General features: G+C 38.6%; 1 protein-coding gene across 1 annotated transcript in view; it reads right to left on the bottom strand.

Moving 5' to 3' along the window:
• Nucleotides 1-2,203: 2,203 nt before the first annotated feature.
• Nucleotides 2,204-21,483, bottom strand: part of LOC126470906 (methionine aminopeptidase 2-like) — a 114,842-nt gene continuing 95,562 nt past the window's right edge. The window contains exons 8-9 of the mRNA XM_050098937.1: nucleotides 12,452-12,626; nucleotides 2,204-3,303 (exon numbers count right to left, since the gene is read on the bottom strand). Of these exons, the coding sequence (XP_049954894.1) occupies nucleotides 3,051-3,303; nucleotides 12,452-12,626 (428 nt within the window). The 3' untranslated portion in view covers nucleotides 2,204-3,050. The remainder of the gene's footprint in view (nucleotides 3,304-12,451; nucleotides 12,627-21,483) is intronic.

The raw sequence follows: 21,483 nt of genomic DNA, 5'->3' as shown, positions 1-21,483 counted from the left end.
TATTCTGGCTTTTGGCAGGTGGTCACTTTAATGCGAATGGACCATATTTCCAGCATTCTTTTTCGCTGTGCCCGTCTGCAACTCAGGGCAATACTTAGGCATTCAAGCAATTACATCATGACAACCTCTATTTTCAAACTACTAGGATTTCACATAAAGTGAGAGCAAGAGTATTTCTTTGTTCTAATTATGTCCAGACAAACTGTCAGCACAATTCATTCCAGCGCAAGAGAAGACACATGACTAACCAAATCAGAGGCAGTTCCATAATTTGCAGCATTGGGGTAATATGTGGACTCAGAATTCATCTCTCACAGACTCTGATATCCTGCACATTTTATACTACAAACGTACTACATATTATGACAAGAAATTTTTTGTGCTAAGCCCCAAACTTCAAGCGTACTATACATCCAGAAAGATGCACAATAATGTTAACCACAAAAACTGTAAGTGTTGAGAGAGACCCATTTTCTCAAACTTCACCTTCTTATCTATCCAGTTATTTTCCAGAAAATTGTAGAAATCCAGACCAGTAAAAATAGCTGTGCATAGTGTCTGCACTTACATTATAGTCTACAGAAGAAAAGAGCAATTTAAATGAATGCTTTGCCTTAAAGATTAATCACTTAAACATATATGTAAGAAAAGTACCTACACTGATGTGCAAAATTTAAGGAGAAAGTAACTTTCACATGATGTGTCACTGCCAAATACAACAGCTAAATGAAACTTTGACTATACATAGAATGAAATGCTACAGTATAGTACAGAAGGTGATTGAAAGAAGTATGCAACGAGACAAACAGAAAGGACACTTTCATTCAAAGACACCAAAGTCACTGTGATTCATGGCGGTCCCTTGGGCATTACAAAAGGCTTGTTATAGTTCTTGATAGGGTGTGAGATCACCATGGACAGCACTGCATGCTCTGAAACATGCTCCCATGCTGGCCCCAAGGTTGGTAAAGAGTTCTTGTGGCAGGCATTCCATTTCTCCACCAGTGCAGTTGACAACTGCTGGATTGTTGTTGGAACACATGGACATCCTGCAAATGCATCCTACATGCGCTCGATGGGATTTAAGTCAGGGGATTGGGTAGGCCAGTCCATTCGCAAAATATCCTCTCATTCCAAAAACTATTCCATACGTGATGTTCAATTCAGTCACCCATTGTCAGCCATAAAAATGGTGTTGAATAAACCACTGAAAAGAGACACGTGGGGAAGGAGCACAGCATCATAACAACATTGACTAATGTGTGTAATATGTCAAAAGATCTGGAGATCATACACCCACATAACGGACTGTCTATGCACACCATAACACCTGGATCACAAAACCATGGTCTTTGACAATGTTCCTGGGTACATTACGTGTTCCCATCCATCATATGATGGTATGTGCAGCAATGGTGAACACACTGGTTTTGACTGTCCAGGTATTATGGTGTGGAGAGACATAATGTTGCATGGGCATATGATCTTGGGCATAGACATGGTACAGTCATCAGTCAACATTATTGTGATGCTGTGTGCCTTCCCCACGTATGTATTTTCAAGTGTGCACTTGGCCTGGACTTAATTTTTATGGATGGCAATGCGCGACTGTGTGGAACAGTGCAGATGGAGGTGTTCTTGGAAGAGAGGATATTCAGTGAATGGACTGGACTGGACTGGTCTTCTCATTCCTCTGGCATAAATTCCATTGAGTACACGAGAGATGTGTTTGGGAAACATACTGCAGCACATACACATGCATCAATGACCATTCAGCAATTGTCAAGGAAGGAACGGAGCACCCTAATACAGAAAGTCCTTACCAACACTGTGGCCAGCATGGGAGCAAATTGCAGAACGTGCATTGCCATTCATGGCCATTACAAACCCTATTAAGAACCACATTCTGCCTTTTGTAATGTCCAGGGTACCATCTTGAATCGCAGTGACTTCAGTATAATAGCTGATTATAAATGAAAGTGTCTTTCCATTCATTTCATTGCATATTTCTTTCAATTACCTTCTGTACTATAATGTAGCATTTCTTTCTATATATGGTTCGAGTTTCGTTGAGCTGTTACATGGCCATGACCCATCATGCGAAAGGTACTTTGGTACTTTCATCCTTAAGTTTTGCACATCAGCATATAGATAATTTTCAGTACTTTTTAATTGGGGTTTTTTGTAATTAAATCACTGTTAATTTTCTTCAGAGACATTCATTAACAGAATATAAAGACACACAGAACTTTGAAAAGTTCATATCCAGACAAAACAATTATAGATTTTACATCACCAATTTTATATACTCTGAACTGTACTATTTAACATGTCATGTGGACCTGGCCAAGGTGACTGCACCAACTTTCTCCATTTTCTTCATGTTATGGGGTATATTGCTTTTACAGAAAAATTCTGGCCTGCTGCAACAAGTAAACTGTAAGGATGACGTGATATCAGTATATCCATTATTTATGATGAATAAAACCAAGATCATACACTTTCACAAAAACTGATACATGGAAATTATATGTAGGCTCAGAATCAAAATATTGCAGCCTCTTTGTATTTTGCACATTTTAGCCTAAAAAACAGCTATATTATCTTACTTGACATTTATGCTACATCCTAAATTTTGTTGTGTTACACATTCAAGAAATTTAGTCAGTGCATTAAGGAAGACACACAGTAAAATTAGCTATCAAATTCATTGAAAAATTTAAACCAGAAATTAGGGTGTTAATGTTATAAATACTGCATTGATTTGTTCCAGCACCAAGAAAGGTATCAATACATTATTCATTTTATCAACATTCAGAATATGAAGGTCTGCACATATTACTGAAAATTTCACAATGTGAGTACATAAAGTGTCAATGTTTCACAACAGAAAGTCTTCAACATGCCACTGTATGAGCAATGGAATCTGGTACAGTTCTTACCAGGAAGCTGCTTTTCACAATAAAAAAAAAGTTCAACATTGTGTATCATATAAGTAAAGAAAAGGAACTATCACAAAACAATAAAATGAAAAGTACTGTTGCAAGGATTCAATAATCTTCACCCCGGCTCACTACTTCTTTGCATGTTGGACGCAACAAAATTGTATGCTCAAACTGTGCAGTGTATGATCCTTTAACATCACAAAGTGGTGGATATGCATCAACTATGTGTTTGTCCTTCAGATCCTTCAGTGCCATGTGGTATTTCGTACAACCGACTCTTTCTAACCAGCGACGGCAAAATGCTAGTGTGCCAAAATGCTTGTTTATTGTATTCAGTAATGACTGTGAGGACTGCAACCTGGAACAGGAAAAAATTGCAGGTTTCTGTAGTATCACAGGTACATTAAATGGTAAAACACACACACACAAACACACACACACACACACACACACACACACACACACACACACACACACACCTCTTTTAATTTGATAACAAATGATATCATCTTGCTTACAATTTCTGTTAGGTCTAGATGCTGTATCAGCATATAGACCCTAGACCCCCCCGCCCCCACACACACACACACACACACACACACACACACACACACACACACACACACACGACCACAGTCTCTCACTGATGATGCATATTTTAACATTTTCCATTTAACAATGATTAAGGTTTTTTTTAATACTGTTTCAACTGGAATGGAACTATTACCAAAACTCCACAATTATCTACACTAACAGAAAAAGATTGCAACACCAGAAAATAATTGATGAAGAGTAATGAAACTCCGGGAAAACATTTGTCTAGGTAACATACTTAAGAGATTGACATTCCACAATTGCAGGTTAATGTAAGCACTAGATAAGCCATTGCAAACGTGAAATGCTAGTACATAAATAACCAGTGTAGCTGCCAGCATGTTGAATACAAGCATGCAAAAGTGCATGTACTGTGTTGTACTGGTACCAGATGTCAGTTTGTGGGATGGAGACCATGCCTATTGCACTTGGTCAGTCAACACAGGGAGGGTTAAAGCTTGTTGCGCATGATGCCAGAGTTGTCATCTGATGATGTCCCATACGTCCTCGATTGGAAAGAGATCTTGAGATCAAGCATGGCCAAGGCAACATGTCGACACACTGTAGAGCATGTTGGGTTACAACACGTGGTATGTGAGCAAGCATTACCCCATTGGAAAACATACTCTGGAATGCTGTTCATGAATGGCAGCACAAAGGGTTGAGTCACCACAGTGATGTACAAATTTACAATGATGTTGCGTAGGATAACTCTGGGAGCCGTCCTGCTCCCATACGATATCGCATCCCTGACCGTAACTTCAAGTGTAGGCCCAGTGTGTCTAGCATGCAGACATGTTGGCTGCAAGCCCCAAAATGGCCTCTTCCTAACCAACACAGGGCCATCATTGGCACTGAGGTAGAACCAACTTTCATCAGAATGCACAACAGGTCTTCACCCTGCCCTTCAATGAGCTGTCGCTTGACACTATTGAAATCACTGGGGTGCACGCTATAGGGCTTATGGCTCGGAACTGGCCTTCAAGTAACCAATTTGTAACAGTTCGTTCTGTCACTGTGGTGCCAACTGCTGCTCAAATTACTGCTGCAGATGCAGTACAATGTACCAAAGCTATAAGCTGAACACATAATGGTCTTCCTTCTCCATAGCGCCACACAGCTGTCAGAGGCCTCATAATCTTGTGACTGTACAATCCCATGACCACCACTGCCAGCAATCGTGTACAGTGGCTACATTCCTGCCCAGCTTTTCTGCAATATCGTAGAAGGAACATCCAGCTTCTCATAGCACCCTATTAAACAACCTAGTCCTAACTGAGTAACGTGTTGATAGTGGTGTCTTTGACACCTTTAAGGCACTCTTGAATAATATCAACTCACCACGTCCAATCTTTAAGGTACGTAACACACACAGCCTTTACAGCATATATTTAAAGCAAACCTCATTTGCATAGTGGTGCTACTATCACTACATTACATGACTCGTGCAAAATTTTAATGGACATCACCTTTGAGATGTGGAAACATGCCTACCAACTTTTGTTTATGTTGCAAAACTCTTTCTCAGTGTTGCAATTTTTTTACTGTCAGTGTAAGTTAAACGATGGTTTGGCATGACCCACACAGTTCTTCAGTTTCCATAGTGATAATTTGTTTAATAACATGACTCAAGACTCTATTGTGTACAACTTTTTCAGTGATACTTGCTGGGGAAAGTCATCATAATACAAACCTTATAGAGGTCTGTCTTCCTCTTTTCATCTAAATGCATTACTAATGAACATTTTAATGACAGATAACTAACAGTTCTGAAATAATATGTTACACAGGTAACTCACTATGATACTGATGTCTACAATACCAGAATTTTTATACTGCAAAACATCCCGATGGTGATGGTGGTGATGATGATGATGATCATGATGATGGTATGTTGATGTGGGCGCATGACAGGGAGGTTTTTAACACCCATACCAAAATTTCATGAGATGAGTGTGGTTAAAGGGTGCAAAATGATTAAAAATGTAACTACAAATAAAAACAGAAATAACGTCTTAAGAATGTGTGCACACGCACACACACACACACACACACACACACACACACACACACACACACACACACACACACAACCCTATCACTGTCACATTCCCACCCACATACAAAACACAATGGAAATATGCGAGATTGAAAACACTAAAAAGAAAAAAGCAAGTGAGAGAAGTAAAAGAATACAACAGATAGCTGTGGCTGGCCAATCACTGAAACAAAATGGGTCAGCCAACCACTATGCAACAGTATGCATGAATGTGTGGTGTCCGTTCTTTCAGACATGTCCGAAAGGACAGGCACCATGCAGAATCCACAGCTGATTCCACGTAACGTCCTGAAGCAGTGATCCCCTCCCTTTCCTTTCCTCCCCGCCCCCCCTCTCTCCACCTTCAATTTACATACACTATGCAACACGCTAAAATCTCCAGCCTAAAAGCTTTGACTGGAGTCAAGACACTTCACACAACTTTAAAACCTTTATCACACTGATCTCGTCATCAGCTAGAATAGAAGGCAGATCCCCACTGAAATTACCTGCTTCTTTCTTATCACAATATAAAACGCACTTAGTAAAAATGTGACATTCAATGATTTACATGCCACAGTCATCACAGACCAGGAGATCCTCTTGCCGTACAGTGACCAATTCGGAGGTGGGTCAGGGTCACTTCACACCACCTGAGTGACATGCAGAAGATCTGCCATAACCATACAGTTGCCTTTACCAAGTGCAGCTTATTCCCTCACTGCCAGCCACCTCAAATGTAATTGAAACACACAGAGATTGAAATGTAAAATCTAGAGTTCAATCCTTATTGTAATAATTCTGTGCCCCTGTAGGAGCCAAGGTGGAGATTTGGTCCAACCTTGATGTAAAACTTTCAAACCAACAACACCCATCTCTAAAAGGCAATCCTTTTTGTGAATCACATAGAAACTAATCACTTGTTGTCAGTTATGAAGAAGCCTTTCCATTGGTGGAAGAGCCACTGTATGGTGTGCAGATGCATACGGTGTGAAGAGTATTCTATAGACCTCTTGCACAATGACTTGTTGCCTGATGTGAAGCAGTCGCTCAATGGCCTCAGAGCAAAAACTAAATATGAGACTGGTTCTAATTACACCAGTGGCCAGCTCAATTCCTCCAGAGCGCACCACTCCCAGGAGGAACAAAAGACAGAGATGTTGTCAACAAACAAAGAACACTAACCAGGAAGTTTGCCTACTGATACAATACTATTAATAGCTATTGCACACAGTCACACTTAACACCAAAACACTACCTTGATAGACAATCGTTCTCTTGCCCGAAGGGGTCAGACATGACATCACTGATTCGACACCTAAAATAGCATGTCAAGGAGGACTGCATAAATATGTGAAGACTGCCTCAAAAAATGCATTCACGGAACTGTGTGAGAATAATGTGTCTCCGAGTTGTATTGTAGGTATTATCGATGTCAAAAAGTCTATGCACTAAGTGATGCCAGTGCAGGTATACTTGTTACAGAGCTGCTTCCAGGAACACCAGGTTATCAAAAATGGAGCGTATCTCCTGAAACCATACTGAAAGCAATTAAGGAGCTGTTGGATTCTAAGATCAATACAATGCAGTGGTTGACCATTCACTCCCAACATATTTCCCACACAGCCATTGAGGACAACTGTACAATAATGACTTCGATAAGTGTGGTGCTTTCCAGATTGCAAAAGTGGAATTAAAACTTCATCTCATCACAAGTCATGAAAGTGTCCTGGCACCCAAATGAGGTTAAAAAGTTTGAAGAGGATTTCCTTGCTCCACCATGTGATGTGGCATAACACAAAACATTCAATGTTCAGTCTAGCAGTCTCTGTAATGATGATGCAACATGGGTTTAAATTGCCCAGTACTACACAAAGATATTATTTTTGAAGGATTTCATCTTGTTTTCGGCTGATAGGATTGCTGGAGCTAAATGAAATCCTTTAAAAATTTTATAGAACCTGTGGACCCATTCTACAAGAAAATAATTGAGAAAGGTATTAAGTCTTAAGTGTACCTACTTATTGTCAGTAGGTTTTATTCCTCAGGAAACCATTACACTAGTTACAGACTACTTGTCTAGCCAATGTTAGTGACGTCTTGTGTCTGAAATGTACATCCTTTAAAGCTCTGCCACAGACTCTATATTGCTATTCGAGGATATATCACTTCACTAACAGAGAACCTGCAACTACCAGACAACTGACGAAGAATAAAGATGAATGGATTGTGGTTTATCTGCATCCTTTAAAATACTGCTGCCTGCCTTTAGACTTCTAGCAGTACTTCCTCTGGAGAACCACTCACAAAGTCAATGCTTAAATCATTACATGCTTGATTTTACAGTAACATTTTTCCATTGAGCAAAGCCTTTTGGTACATGTTAATTATTTTTCATGTCTTCAAAATTTTTCGTATTTATTAATACACAAATAAATGGTCAGGATTCTATTGGTACAAATTCCAAAACAATACAATCATTTTATTACAACTGTAAATTACGCCATGCTAGAAGACAACACAAAGGAACCCTCAGATATTTAGACATGGTCACAAAATAAATGGGCTTGACAAATACAATTATAAGAACAAGGAGGGCATTTCATAGTAGTAAAAGCCTGTGTGTTGTGATATTATAGGCTCCAAGCCTAGCCTTTGGTGAATGTGTGGAATGTAAATGGTGGTTGGAAATGACAGTTTTCCTGGGAGCACAGAAAGGGTTGCTCAGTTACCTGTACACAGGATTCTTGTTTTTGGGTGACTGACAGTTGCTGAGGAAAATGCATGTTCCAGGTGAGTGGCAAGTTGGTAATGTTTAGTCAAAACACATGATTCAGTGTTAATGTGCATTTACATCTGACACTTTTCTCCAGAGTCACACAGGAAATCGCTCTGACTCTTTACATACTAACAGAAATCATTTGAAATTTATGTAATGGATATGTGCCTGATAGCTCCCAAAACATTATAATTTATAATGAATACACGTTAGCCTTAAAAGAAGAGTACAGTAAGGTAACTGTTGAATCAGTAAAAAGCTACACTCAGTTTGTCAGTATGGAAGGTGTAGATTTATATATTATTCAGATTTGCTTGACAAATTGAAAAAATCCACTAGCTGAAGCAACTGAATTCAAGTTACTAAACCTATAAGAAGTGGGATTTGATAGTACCTTATTCTCCTCCATTTCTCTCAAGTACGACTTACTGAAAGTTTCTTTTCATTTTTTACACAAATATTTGGACGAGAGACTTCTCATTTTGGCTGCAACATATTTGGCAAAAACATCAAAATTATCCTTTTCTTCATTCCATGTGCATATAGTTCTCGCACAAATAAATCACTTATTCTAACAAATTTACTCTTCACCTTGATGGGTGTTAGGTTACAATGATTCACTTCCTCAGTCTTTTGTGATGTGTCTTGACTGGCAGATGTGTATCTGTTTCCATTTGCCGCCTCCTGCACTGCACCATTCTACTCAAAATACAGTAAAGGAAATAAATGAATTAAGTTTATTACAACTTGTACCAAATGTCATTACTTTTCAATTTTTGTTACAGTCACTATCTACATCAGAAGACAGTTAATGTTGCCAACAAATTTAAATGAAAGTTGACCTTCCCCATATGTTTGGTTGCTACTGATGGCAAACACACTCTTATCCTAGCTCCTCCACACAATACTGGCAGTTATTATTTTAACCATGAAGAGCAGCATAGTGGTGTCTTAATGGCAACTTCTGAAGCCATTTACAAATTCCTCATTGTCATAGTTGGCAGGAATGGACGAGTAACAGATATGGGAGTTTTCAAAGGCAGTGGGGTTGAAGATTTCATGAAAACCACATCATCAGGTCTCGAACTGACGCCCCTCCCAGGATGAATACCGCGTGTGCCACATGTTTTTGTAGCTGATGATGCTTCTCCTTCACAATCTCATAGTATTAAACCATACACATTTAACAGTTCAGGTTTCATCAGAATTTATAGCTTCAGACACCCTAGAGCAAGGTGAATAGTGGAAACACCTCTGGTATTAAGTCTACCAGACTTGGAGTATTAAGGCTTCTCTGTCTCCAAACTGTGTGGAATCTGTAGTTTAGGCCCTTTTCAGTTTACGTTACTGGTTATTGTTTAAAACATATTCTGCAAACTTACACACATCTAGAGGCATATTTGACTAATAAAATTTAGAAATAAGTGAAATAATACATGGTAGTAATTAAAGAACTAGTTAAAGAATGTTATAGTAGTATGTGAAGTGTGGAGAGAATATTTTGTCAGCAGATAAGGCGAAGTTCCTATCCAATACAGATTCACGTTAACAATTAAACTGGAATAAATAAATAAATTATTAATTTTTCTTTGCTTATCAGTGGTAAATTTCCTCCTGCCCATTTGCACGCTAAGCTTTCTTACATAAGAAACAGCAAATTGAAGTACAACCATTTTGATACATGCAATAATTCTTCAATGCCCTGGCAGATATTGTCTTTGCGCTGTTAATTTGATTTCTTAAGTTAGGAATTTTTCCTTGAATCTCTTCTACAGTTGTACTAAATTCTTATACCATTTCTGTTAAGGCATTATATTTCTTCACACTGTCTTTATAACTTTTACAAGTAACATCCCAAAGTTCAGGTTTTATGTAGTACATATTAATTCTTCAACTTTTAACTGCTCTTTCTTGTCATCCAAGTTTGCTCGAAACTTACTGCTTGGTGCCAGGAAATTAGACAAGCAGCCACCTTCCGAGATAATTGTTGGGGTGAGTTTGAACTTGCAAACAAACAGTGTTTACGACTGCTCGTACAGGTGTGTAAACACATACCACTGGTGGTCAAAATATAAATTTCTGACACAAATTCTTCACCAGTTACATTAGACACAATTTCTGACATAAATATCATGCAACAGCTGTCCGAATTAAATGTACCTTTAGCAGAAGTAGTAGTTTAACTGTTACCTCCAAACTTGAGTGTTGCTGCTGCATAATGGCTGCACAACTGGAAGTACTTTGCCAATGTTTCAACTGGCAAATGTTTACGACAGACAACAGTGCAAAATAAACTATTCTTTTAATCCAGAAACTTGTTCGCCTACATATTTGGTACCTATGCCTGCCTGTAACTGTTTCAGTTATACCGTATTACAGACATTGGAAAATAGTCGAGGGGATTGTTGGACTTTATGTGAGAATTCTTGTTGCCCCTAGACTATGGGATTCCTTACGTGTTTCAGGTAAAAAATGCACTATTTTAAAACTGCCTCCTTCTATGTCAATACATTTCATCAATTTTTTCTAGATAGTGTATTCCATCCCTGAAATGATACTATACAAGAACACCCATCCACAAAAAGCAAACAATGTAAAGTCCACATTGGAATACCAACAATTATGGAAAGAACAGATTGCTACTCACCATAAAGATGACACATTGAGTTGCAAACAGGCACAATGGAAAGACTGTTGCATATTAAGCTTTCGGCCAAAGCCATCATCAGAAAAGAAACACACATGCACTCACACCAGCAAGCACACCTCACACACGACTGCTATCTCTCGAGAGAGAGTGAGGTGTGCTTGTTGTCTGAATGCATGTGTGTTGTTCTTTTCTGATGAACGCTTTGGCTGAAAGCTTGATATGTAACAGTCTTTTCGTTGTACCTGTCTGCAACTCAATGTGTCATCTTCACGGTGAGTAGAAATCTATCCTTTCCATAATTGCACATTTACAAAAATAAAACAAAACAATTGTTTCCCAGCAACAAATTTCTTTGTATGCGGCTACAGGTGCATAAAAAAAATCTTGTTAATATGGCAGATATTCCAAGGTCCCACAATGGTCACAGTATTTCCAGCAGATAAAATCTAATTGGATTATTCCATGCAGGGCTGCCAGGTTTCCATCAATTGCTTTGATTGCTGTTCCTTGTCTAAATGGTTCAAATGGCTCTGAGCACTATGGGACTCAACTGCTGTGGTCATAAGTCCCCTAGAACTTAGAACTACTTAAACCTAACTAACCTAAGGACATCACACACATCCATGCCCGAGGCAGGATTCGAACCTGCGACCGTAGCGGTCGTGCGCTTCCAGACTGTAGCGCCTTTAACCGCTCGGCCACCCCGACCGGCTCTTCGTCTAATGGGAAGATGTAGAAGCAAATCACATCTCAAGAAACAAAGACAGATTTCTTACTAAAATGTTCCTAATGTAGTTGAGGAATTTCTTTTGCATGTGTTCTGATCGAGATAGAGTCAGTGAAAAGCAGCAAAGTTGTGTATTATCCAAGTAAAGCACTAGCACTAAATATAAACAATTACAAGAAGAGCAGAAAAGTATTAAAAACTGTTCTGGACATCCTGTTAAGGTCATTATGTAAAATATACTAGAATGAATAAAAGTCAGCTGTCATCAATGTCATCTCTGTGCTAGTCTGACAATCTTTTCTACTACTACTACTACTACTACTACTACTACTTTTGTTTTGCTTTTTCTTCTGTTACAGGTACGACAGAACCACGAACCCAATGCAGCACAGCAGTGTTGCCAGACAGACTGATTATTCTTCAGGTATTGCCATCACTATCAATAACTATACTGAACTCAAACTAATTTCAAGACTGATACGAAGTAGAAACATAAAATTCCAATTTATTTTATTATTATGTGAACAAAAATGACTTTCCAATGAACCTGTGAATCATAAGAGAAATCATATGAGCAGTTTTTGTTAGGAGTGACTCCATCTACACACATCAAAAGGGAAATATCTGTAGAAATGCCACACTTAAGAGGGATAATTGGTATAAAGATATATAGTATCATGACATTCACTAACAGCATTAAGTCAAGAATTTAACTGACCGTAAGTGACCAGGAGATGCATCAAAATTCTTCATATAGTGAGAGACTTCCATATCTTCATGGACCTGACCACGACCAGTAGATCCAAATGTCTCTATTGCGTATACTTCATTTTCTTCCATTACTGTAGCTTCACCTCCTTTTACTATAGGCACAGTTTTTCCTGCATGAATTCCTGAAAATATAATATTTAAGTATATTTACATTTTCATAATATAGCAACAATATAAAAATACACCATAAAATTACAGGAGGAACAAACTGGATTTTAAAATATTTATCAGATTGTTGTCACAAGCAAACTAGAGAAGCATTTTGTTCTGTCGTACACTTCAAGCTCTTTACAGGGAAAGTGTAGCCATCCTTTTCCTCACTGCTTAATGTTACCGGAAGTTCATGATTGGCTGAAATAAAGTCCTGTACTTTGTTTGTGTAACACAGGAACTATTGAGTATTTTCGTAAGTTTTGTGATGTGTAGTGCCTGCCGTACTTTTCAAACCAAGAAGGAAAGTAACTTTATAGGTTTCCTTCTGAAGGGAGAAATGCAGTAAGAAGAAGAATCAGGTTGATGAAAATCAGCAGAGCAAACTGACAACTTGCAAGGTAACCTTGACTGTGGGCAGTACATACAGTTTTCGTGCATTAATGTAAATTATAAGATTCAAAATTCACCGACAAGTACATCACATAGCAAAGACCTGCAGTGTTTTAACTTGAACAAACTTGTGATGAAAATTGCTGCACAATGTTGTGGGGTTAAATTCTTAATGTACACACACTTTATCTGTGGACAGTTGTAGTTAATGTGCAATTCCTGAAGCATGCTTTTCTCATTTGTTTACTAGTACTTCTCAGTATTTTATGGAGGTTTCTTTACTACTGGGAACAGTCTCAAATGCAGATACTAGGAACGAGGTGTAAAATGTTGTTATACATGATTTTTTTAAATTAAATTACTTTTGAGCCATTTAGTAAGTAGCATATGATAGATGAACAGTGTGTTACTCAAACATTTTGCCCAGATTGTTACCATTATCAATAATGTGTGTAAAGTTTTGTTGTTTTACAGTTGGACCTTTTTTTTTTAACTTTCAAAAATTATTTTAATGGACAGTTAAGAAATTTTTTGCACCTTTAATGACAGCAGTCGTAATGAGAGTATCTAATACTGATTTCATTGTTTAATCAGAATTATTTCACTCAAAACGAATTTGAAACCAGTAGAGCTGATGAATTAATGGAGCTTAGCTCAATGCTGTACCAACCATTTCCTGCCATTGTAAACCACCAGTGGTATGCAAGTCCACTGCTGAGAGGAAACATGTTTGAAATACAACCTAAGGAATCAGGTGACACAGAAAAATAACTTTTACACCTTCAGTAACTTCGAAATTTTAATCATACTAACTGCTGTTGAATCACAATTGTCTGAAACACTATAACAACACATCTGATTTACTGGTTTAATCAACAGAGTGTACAACATTTAGGCCCATCAGGCTGCTGATCATAAATTGACCACATACATAAAGTCAGCTGAAGTACCCTTTATATTGCTGGGGCAAAATACATCTATCTTATCGATAGTCACTGTATATACTTTGTCGATGAATTAGAACAAAAGTTTTGCTTTCTCACAGTTGCAGTAAGGATTATACCTTTGAGTGTACTCCTTTGGAGACAACATTTCATGGTCAGATAATTTTAACTGCGAAGTGTGCAATGGATGTAGACTCAAATATCGCATTTCTTGCAGCTGTACATGCTTGAAAAGGGAAACTATTGGTATCAAGTGCCAAATACCTTGGAGGAGGGAGGAGGATATTAGTGTTTAACATCCCACTGACAGAGAGATCATTAGAGAGAGAGAGCACAAGCTCGGATTAGGGTTGGATGGGGGAAGGAAATCTGTCAAGCCCTTTCAAAGGAACCACCCCAGCATTTTCCTGAGGTGGAAAACCTAAATCAGGATAGTCAGATGTGGGTTTGAACCATCATCCTCCCAAATGCGAGTCCAGTGTGCTAAAAATACCTTGGATAGAATGCACTATAGAGTGTTTTATCATGTCTTCTTTTGACTTGCATTCAGTTGAAAATACTGTCTACATTTAGTGTTTGCCATGAAGAAACTCAATGATATGCTTATTATAAAAACTGTTAAAATGAATTATGATTCAAATATTCAAGATGGAAGTGCAATACAGTAAACAGGAACATAGGACACAAAAATGGGTTAATTTCCGCAGCTATTAGGTTTTTCTGATGATTGACACATAGCTTACACTTCTGCCCCACAAAGGAAGTATTTTAGCATGGTTAAGAACTTACCAAGAGATATTTTATCCCATCAATGTAATGCTTCAGTTGTGTTTATTAGCACATAATAATTTTTGAAAGACAGCATCTTCATTAAAAAGTAAAATTTGTGATTTTAAGTATGCTTGGTTCAATGCTTTATTCACCTTTGAGCGTCTTTACGTGTATTCAATGTAAAAAATCTTATGCACATTATGTACAAGATACATATACTGAAGAATTAAGTAAATGACAATAAATAGTTACTCAGCACGATACATATAGTTGTAAAATAAAGTTGTTGTTTATTAGGTTGGTGCATCAGTTCATAATGTTTTTGTTTTGCACACTAGCATTGCCGAATGGAGAAATCTGACCATTTCCAATATACTCTTCTGTATGAGTTCAATAGAGAGGCAACAGTAACAGAGGCAGCCAGAAACATTTTTTCCGTGTATGGGGATAATGCCATTGGAGAGAGCACAGCAAGAAAATGGTTCTCTCATTTTTAGGAGGATCATTTTGACATTAGTGACTCTCCATGATCAGTCAGACCTTCGGAATTTTTGATGATCATTTAAATGTACTAATCCACAATTATCCCTATCAAGTGTCCTTCAGAACTGGCAAATGTGATAAACTGTGATCATTCCACCATCATCGACATTTGCATGCAATGGGGAAGGTTCAAAAATCAAGTTATTCGGTGCTGCATGCTCTAAGATAAATCATCAGTTGGCCATATGTGCCTCTCTGCTTGCGTATCATCAATTGACTTGTAAACAACGCCAACCATTCCCATCCTATATTGTTACTGGTGGCAAGAAATGGTGTCTTTCTGTTAACATACAGAAAAGAAAGGAATCACTGGACTCAAAGAACGCAGCAATTCCCTGTACAAAGACCTGCAAGCATCCACAAAAAATAAAGTTACGCATCTAGTGGAACAGTGATGGTGTAGTGTAGTACGAATTGCTATCCCAAGGTGTAACCATCACTGCTGACATTTACTGTCAACAACTGACATGTTTTGCAGATACAATCAAATAACAAGGACCTGAAAGACTGCATGATGTGATCCTACTCCATCATAATGCCTGCCCACATTCTGCTAGGTGGACAAAAAACACTACACAAAAGTTAGATTGGGAAGGCATTCCGCAACCACCTAATTCACCTGACCTTACACCCTCAGATTTTCACCTTTTCTGCTCTCTATTGAGGAGCCTTCACAAGGAACATGGGTCGACGAGTTCTTTGCCTCAAAATTACATGATTTCTACAGTAGCAAAATCGAAAAGTAACCCCAGCATTGGCAGACCACTGTAAATAGGGAAGGAGAATGTATTATTTGTAATCATGTTCAGGTAATTTGCTGAAGTAAACAAGATCAAGATATTTGTAGCCAGCCTAGCGTATGGTGAATTAATTGAGGCACAAAATCATAAGGGCCACACGAACAAAGTTCTGAGAGAAATAGATTTTTGTGAATATCAAATTTATAGACAAACCACCAACCCTATAGGTCTAATTTGTTTCTTAACCAAGTCTTGACATCATATATTTTCTATGAAAAAATAATGTACCTCCTTCATGTTATGAAAAATTAATTAATGTTTAGGTTTATATTTTTTATTAATATTAATTCACAACATTTCTGTGGGTAGTGTGTTCTGACATTTGTGAAGTTTGTAATTAATGAGAAATTACAAACAGAACGTAAAGAACAGCTACTAAATGCAACACACACAGAATTATGATTTGTTCCAACACTTTACGATTCTCATTACCATCATTTTCATTAGACACATTCTGTGGTTTGCTGTTCAGATAAAACTGCCAATATACCTCCAACTAGGCACATGGATCTGGTTCTGTGGTAGTGTTGGTGCATAAACACTGTCCTTAATGAAACCCCACAGGAAGAAGACACAGGGCGTCAAACCGGGTGACCAAGAATGCCAGTTGAAAATTGCTAAGTCGCTGGCTGTTTGATGATGAATCCAACGGTTCAGAAATTTCATTCAGATATTCACGCACTTGTCGACTCCATTGAGAGAGTGTACAGTCTTGTTGAAAAAATGAAGGTGACCTCATTCAATTTTGGGGACAACCAATTTTGTAACACATCAAAATACTACTTACTGTTAATCGTGTTTCCATCAAAGGACAGACGAACTGTAAACAGACGAGAGGGATATTGCATAAAACATTAACTTTGGGTGAATCTCTTACCTGTTCAGTCTGTGCATGTGTGTTCTGTAGGCCCCAAATTCTAACATTGGATTTGTTTACTTTCCCACTCAGGTGGAAAGTCACTTCATCACTGAAGAAAATGCATTGTGTGAAACTGTTATCATTGTCAATAGTATTCTGAAGCTCCTCAGAAAATGCCACACGTTTGTGTTTGTTGTCATGACATACAGCCTTTAACAGTTGTACGTTGTATGGCTTCATAACCAACCGAAGTCTCAACAACTGCCAAATTATTGTTGCAGGCAGTTAACTCCCGATTAGCATGACGAGTCAATATTGTAAGACTTTGTTGGAACGCGGTTTGAATTCATGTAACTTTTTCCATCAGAAACATGAGAGTAGCCAAGACTCTTACCTTTACTTACACATCCTGTGTCTACAAACTGTTGATACCATTTATAAATGCTCCATCCATTTGGTTGATCACTTTGGTACCTCAACATGGAATGTCTTTACACTGTAATCACAGGATACACTTCGCAAACTCGAGAACACACAATGATTTCTGCTGGGGAGTAACCATTTTGCAACAGGTGAAGTTAATCAAGAAATGTGAAGACAACTGATGTCTAGCAGCAATGCATATAAACTAAGCAACATATTCGTTCCTCCAATACTGAGCCGTGGCACAGCGATCAATAGTTCTGACAACATAATACTTTGTAATATGTATATTCTTCTTTAAACGCCCTGTATTTAGCAAATGGTTAACATTTCTATTCTTAAACCAAATTGCCTATATTTATATTACCAAAAATTACTAGTGTCTAATATCTGTTTGAGTAACAAGATCATCAGTGTCTCCAGAAGTTGCACAAACAAATCATCTTTGATTCAGGAGGCAGTATAATGAAGCAACTATTAATTTACTGCTCTGGCAACATTTTGGTTGCAACTTCAACTTTTGCCCCTACACAAAGTTTACTTACATCTATAACTTTATAGATTAATTACACATTACTTTTAACATGGACAGATACACCACCGTGTTTTATAGCACAGGGAACTTGCAAGGGTAGCAAGTGGTCAGCTGAAATATTGCAGAAAACCATGAAGCTTGTGGAAAAATGGGGTACAAAACCTTGCTGGAAAACAAATTAACGTTTATTTTGGAGATAACCCTCAGCTGTACATTACAGAATGTGAAGTTAAACTTCGTGCACTGAGAGAACTCGTGGGTTCCCTAAAAGTCAAATTTGACCTCCTGATACCAGAGATACAACCTACAGTTCTTATGATGTACAATGTTAGTACCACTCCGTCGTTGGAGCACAATTCTGGCACTGGCTGTATCGATGGTAATGCTCCTATACCACCTGCAAAATTTTTTTCTTACACTGCAGGTTCTCATGTATTTTTCTTTATGTGGGTCGTATTGGGTACAGATGGAAGCAAACAATATTTTACCATTATTCAGGAGCTTATTTTTCAAGTTCATATGTCAAGGACACAACTGTAACAATTTTATCTGAATGTGAGGCACCTGGAATGAAAGTTCATTGTCTAGTATCTCCTATAGGAGGGCAAAATCAAGCTGTATGATGAGAACTGGGAATTACAGTTGGTACATGTTTGAAATTGACAAACTCCTGTCAGCTTTCTTGTTGATACACCATTCTTTTTTTATCAGTGGGCAGTCAACCTTACAGCCCCCCCCCCCCACCCCCACCCCACCCCCGTACAACACTATCTAGAAACATTACCTTCCATGTAACAATGTACATATTAGTCATGTGTCACAGCTGTCTAAGGTAGACAATAGTTTAAGTTTGAAACTGGCATCCAAAACTGTGCAAAAGGTGTTTGATGCCAAATCACTGTAACAAAATGAGAGTTGGTTTGGACACTGTGCCGATTACTTACCAGACTGCTGCTGCCATTGATTATTTTGTGAAGACAGGGAAACTTCTAAGGAATGATTTGACCACAGCATAGTTCTTAAATCAAGTTCATAATTGGATTTGTTCGATTCATGACTCTTGAAGTTCCATCTATAGCTCTGAGTGGTATTAACAAACAAATACATAATGAGGCATTACTTGAAAACCAGATCATCAGAAGGGCATTTGGAAGCCAGTCCAGTCAAGAGTATTTTTGTCAACTGCAGGTATTTTAGAATTGCATGGCACATTTATGAAGGAGAATGGGTTTTAATTTGTACTGGCAGGGAGATTTACACATGACGCGTTTCAAAAATTCAGTACCCACACCAGGTAAATTCAAATCAGCAACTAAGAGTTATCACTCTTATTCAGAATTTTTACAGGTACCAGTAACTACAGTGATGAAACTGATGACAGTAATTTCTTAGCAAAATTTGATGGGAGAGACTGTGACAATTAGCAGAAATATGCTGAGAAAACTGATGAATCAGATGATAGCATGGTATGTGATAACGAGCAGCAGCCTCTCTATTGCTTATGTGAGCACACTGTTACTCTGCAAATCATGTCAAAAGAGCCTTCCAGCATCTGAGGAAAATTCCTAGACGTCTATTCTTTTACATCTGAAATAATTTACAGAGACCTCATTTACTCAGCCATCAAATCCAGTTTTCAATGTTTTGCTGAACGCAGACATGCACATGAGAAGCAACAACAATAAGTTACTCTCAGGTGGATTGCTACTAGATGATCTAACCACTTACATTGCTGAGATGGTGAAGCAAAGAATAATCTTCCCAGAAAGTTGTATGTGCAGGAGAAGATAATTAGAAGTTTGGTGACAACAAGGATTCATTTACTTTTGCTAGATGAAAGTAAAAGATATAGTGGGTTAGTGGTGCAAGGCAGAATAAGCATGGCAAGGAAGGAAAAAAAATGCACAAGCCATGGCTGTCAAAATAACTTTTTGGTTAATACTTTGAAACAGTGTATAAATGGTTTTGAGTGAAATTTATTCAGTGATATCAGTTACATCCTAAAATGTGTGTACTGTGTTCATACATTATGGTTCCCAAGTATCCGGACACCCCTAAAGATATACGTTTTCCATATTAGGTGCATTGTGCTGCCACCTACTGCCAGGTACTCCATATCAGTGATCCTCAGTGGTCATTAGATATCATGAGAGAGCAGAATGGGGCACTCCACGGAACTCTCAGACTTTGAACATGGTCAGGTGATTGGGTGTCACCTGTGTCATACGTCTCGACGCGAGATTTCCACACTCCTAAACATCCCTAGGTACACTGTTTTCGATGCGCTAATGAAGTGGAAACCTGAAGGGACACGTACAGCACAAAAGCGTAAAGGCCAACCTCATCTGCTGACTGACAGAGACCGCCAACAGTTGAAGAGGGTCGTAATGTGTAATAGGCAGACATCTATCCAGACCATCACACAGGAATTGCAAACTACATCAGGATCCACTGCAAGTACTAAAAGGTGAGATGTGGGAAAACATGGATTTGACGGTCGAGCGGCTGCTCATGAGCTACAAATCACGACGGTAAATGCCAAACGACACCTCGCTTGGTGTAAGGATCATAAACATTGGACGATTCAGCAATGGAAAAACGTTGCGTGGAGTGACGAATCATGGTACACAATATCGTCATCCTATGGAGGATGTGCATATGGTGAATGCCTGGTGAATGCCTGGTGAATGACACCTGCCAGTGTGTGTAGTGCCAACAGTAAAATTCGGAGGAGCTGGTGTTGTGGTGTGGTCATGTTTTTCATGGAGGGGCAGGCACTCGTCATTGTTTTACGTGGCACTATCACAGCACAGGCCTATATTGATGTTTTAAGCACCTTCTTGCTTCCCACTGTTGAAAAGCAATTTGGGGATGGCGACTCCATCTTTCAACATGATCAAGCACCTGTTCGTAATTCACGGCCTGCAGCGGAGTGGTTACATGACAATAACATCCCTGTAATGGACTGGCCTGCACAGTGTCCAGACCTGAATCCTACAGAACACCTTTGGGATGTTTTGGAACGCCGACTTCGTGCCAGGCCTCACCGACTGACATCGATACCTCTCCTCAGTGCAGCACTTCGTGAAGAATGGGCTGCTATTCCCCAAGAAACCATTCAGCACCCAACTGAATGTATGCCTGCGAGAGTGGAAGCTGTCATCAATGCTAAGGGTGGGCCAACACCATACTGAATTCCAGCATTATCGATGGAGGGCACCACTTACTTGTAAGTTATTTTCAGCCAGGTGTCCGGATACTTTTGATCACATAGTGTACATTTGTAAAATACGAGAATGGTCTTTGAGGATACTTCATTGACTGCAACAGATGAAGCTCCTGCAATGATTGGTAAAATAATACAAACATGTTATACTGTGTCATAATTATTCATTGTATTGTCATAATGTAATAATTATTACAAGGCAAAGAATACGAATGTGACTACAAACTTCAGCATCACGAGTCCACTGTGTGTTGTCGGCAGCCTTTGGCCCCATTCACGAATAAGAGAACACAAGTTGTGTGCCCACGGGCAGCCTCATGGGCAGCTCATGCACC

The sequence above is a fragment of the Schistocerca serialis genome, chromosome 3 (genome assembly GCF_023864345.2).
Source record: "Schistocerca serialis cubense isolate TAMUIC-IGC-003099 chromosome 3, iqSchSeri2.2, whole genome shotgun sequence".
Lineage (NCBI taxonomy): Eukaryota > Metazoa > Arthropoda > Insecta > Orthoptera > Acrididae > Schistocerca > Schistocerca serialis.
Note: the sequence above shows the minus strand (reverse complement) of the source record. Positions and strands in the feature narration are given on the sequence as shown.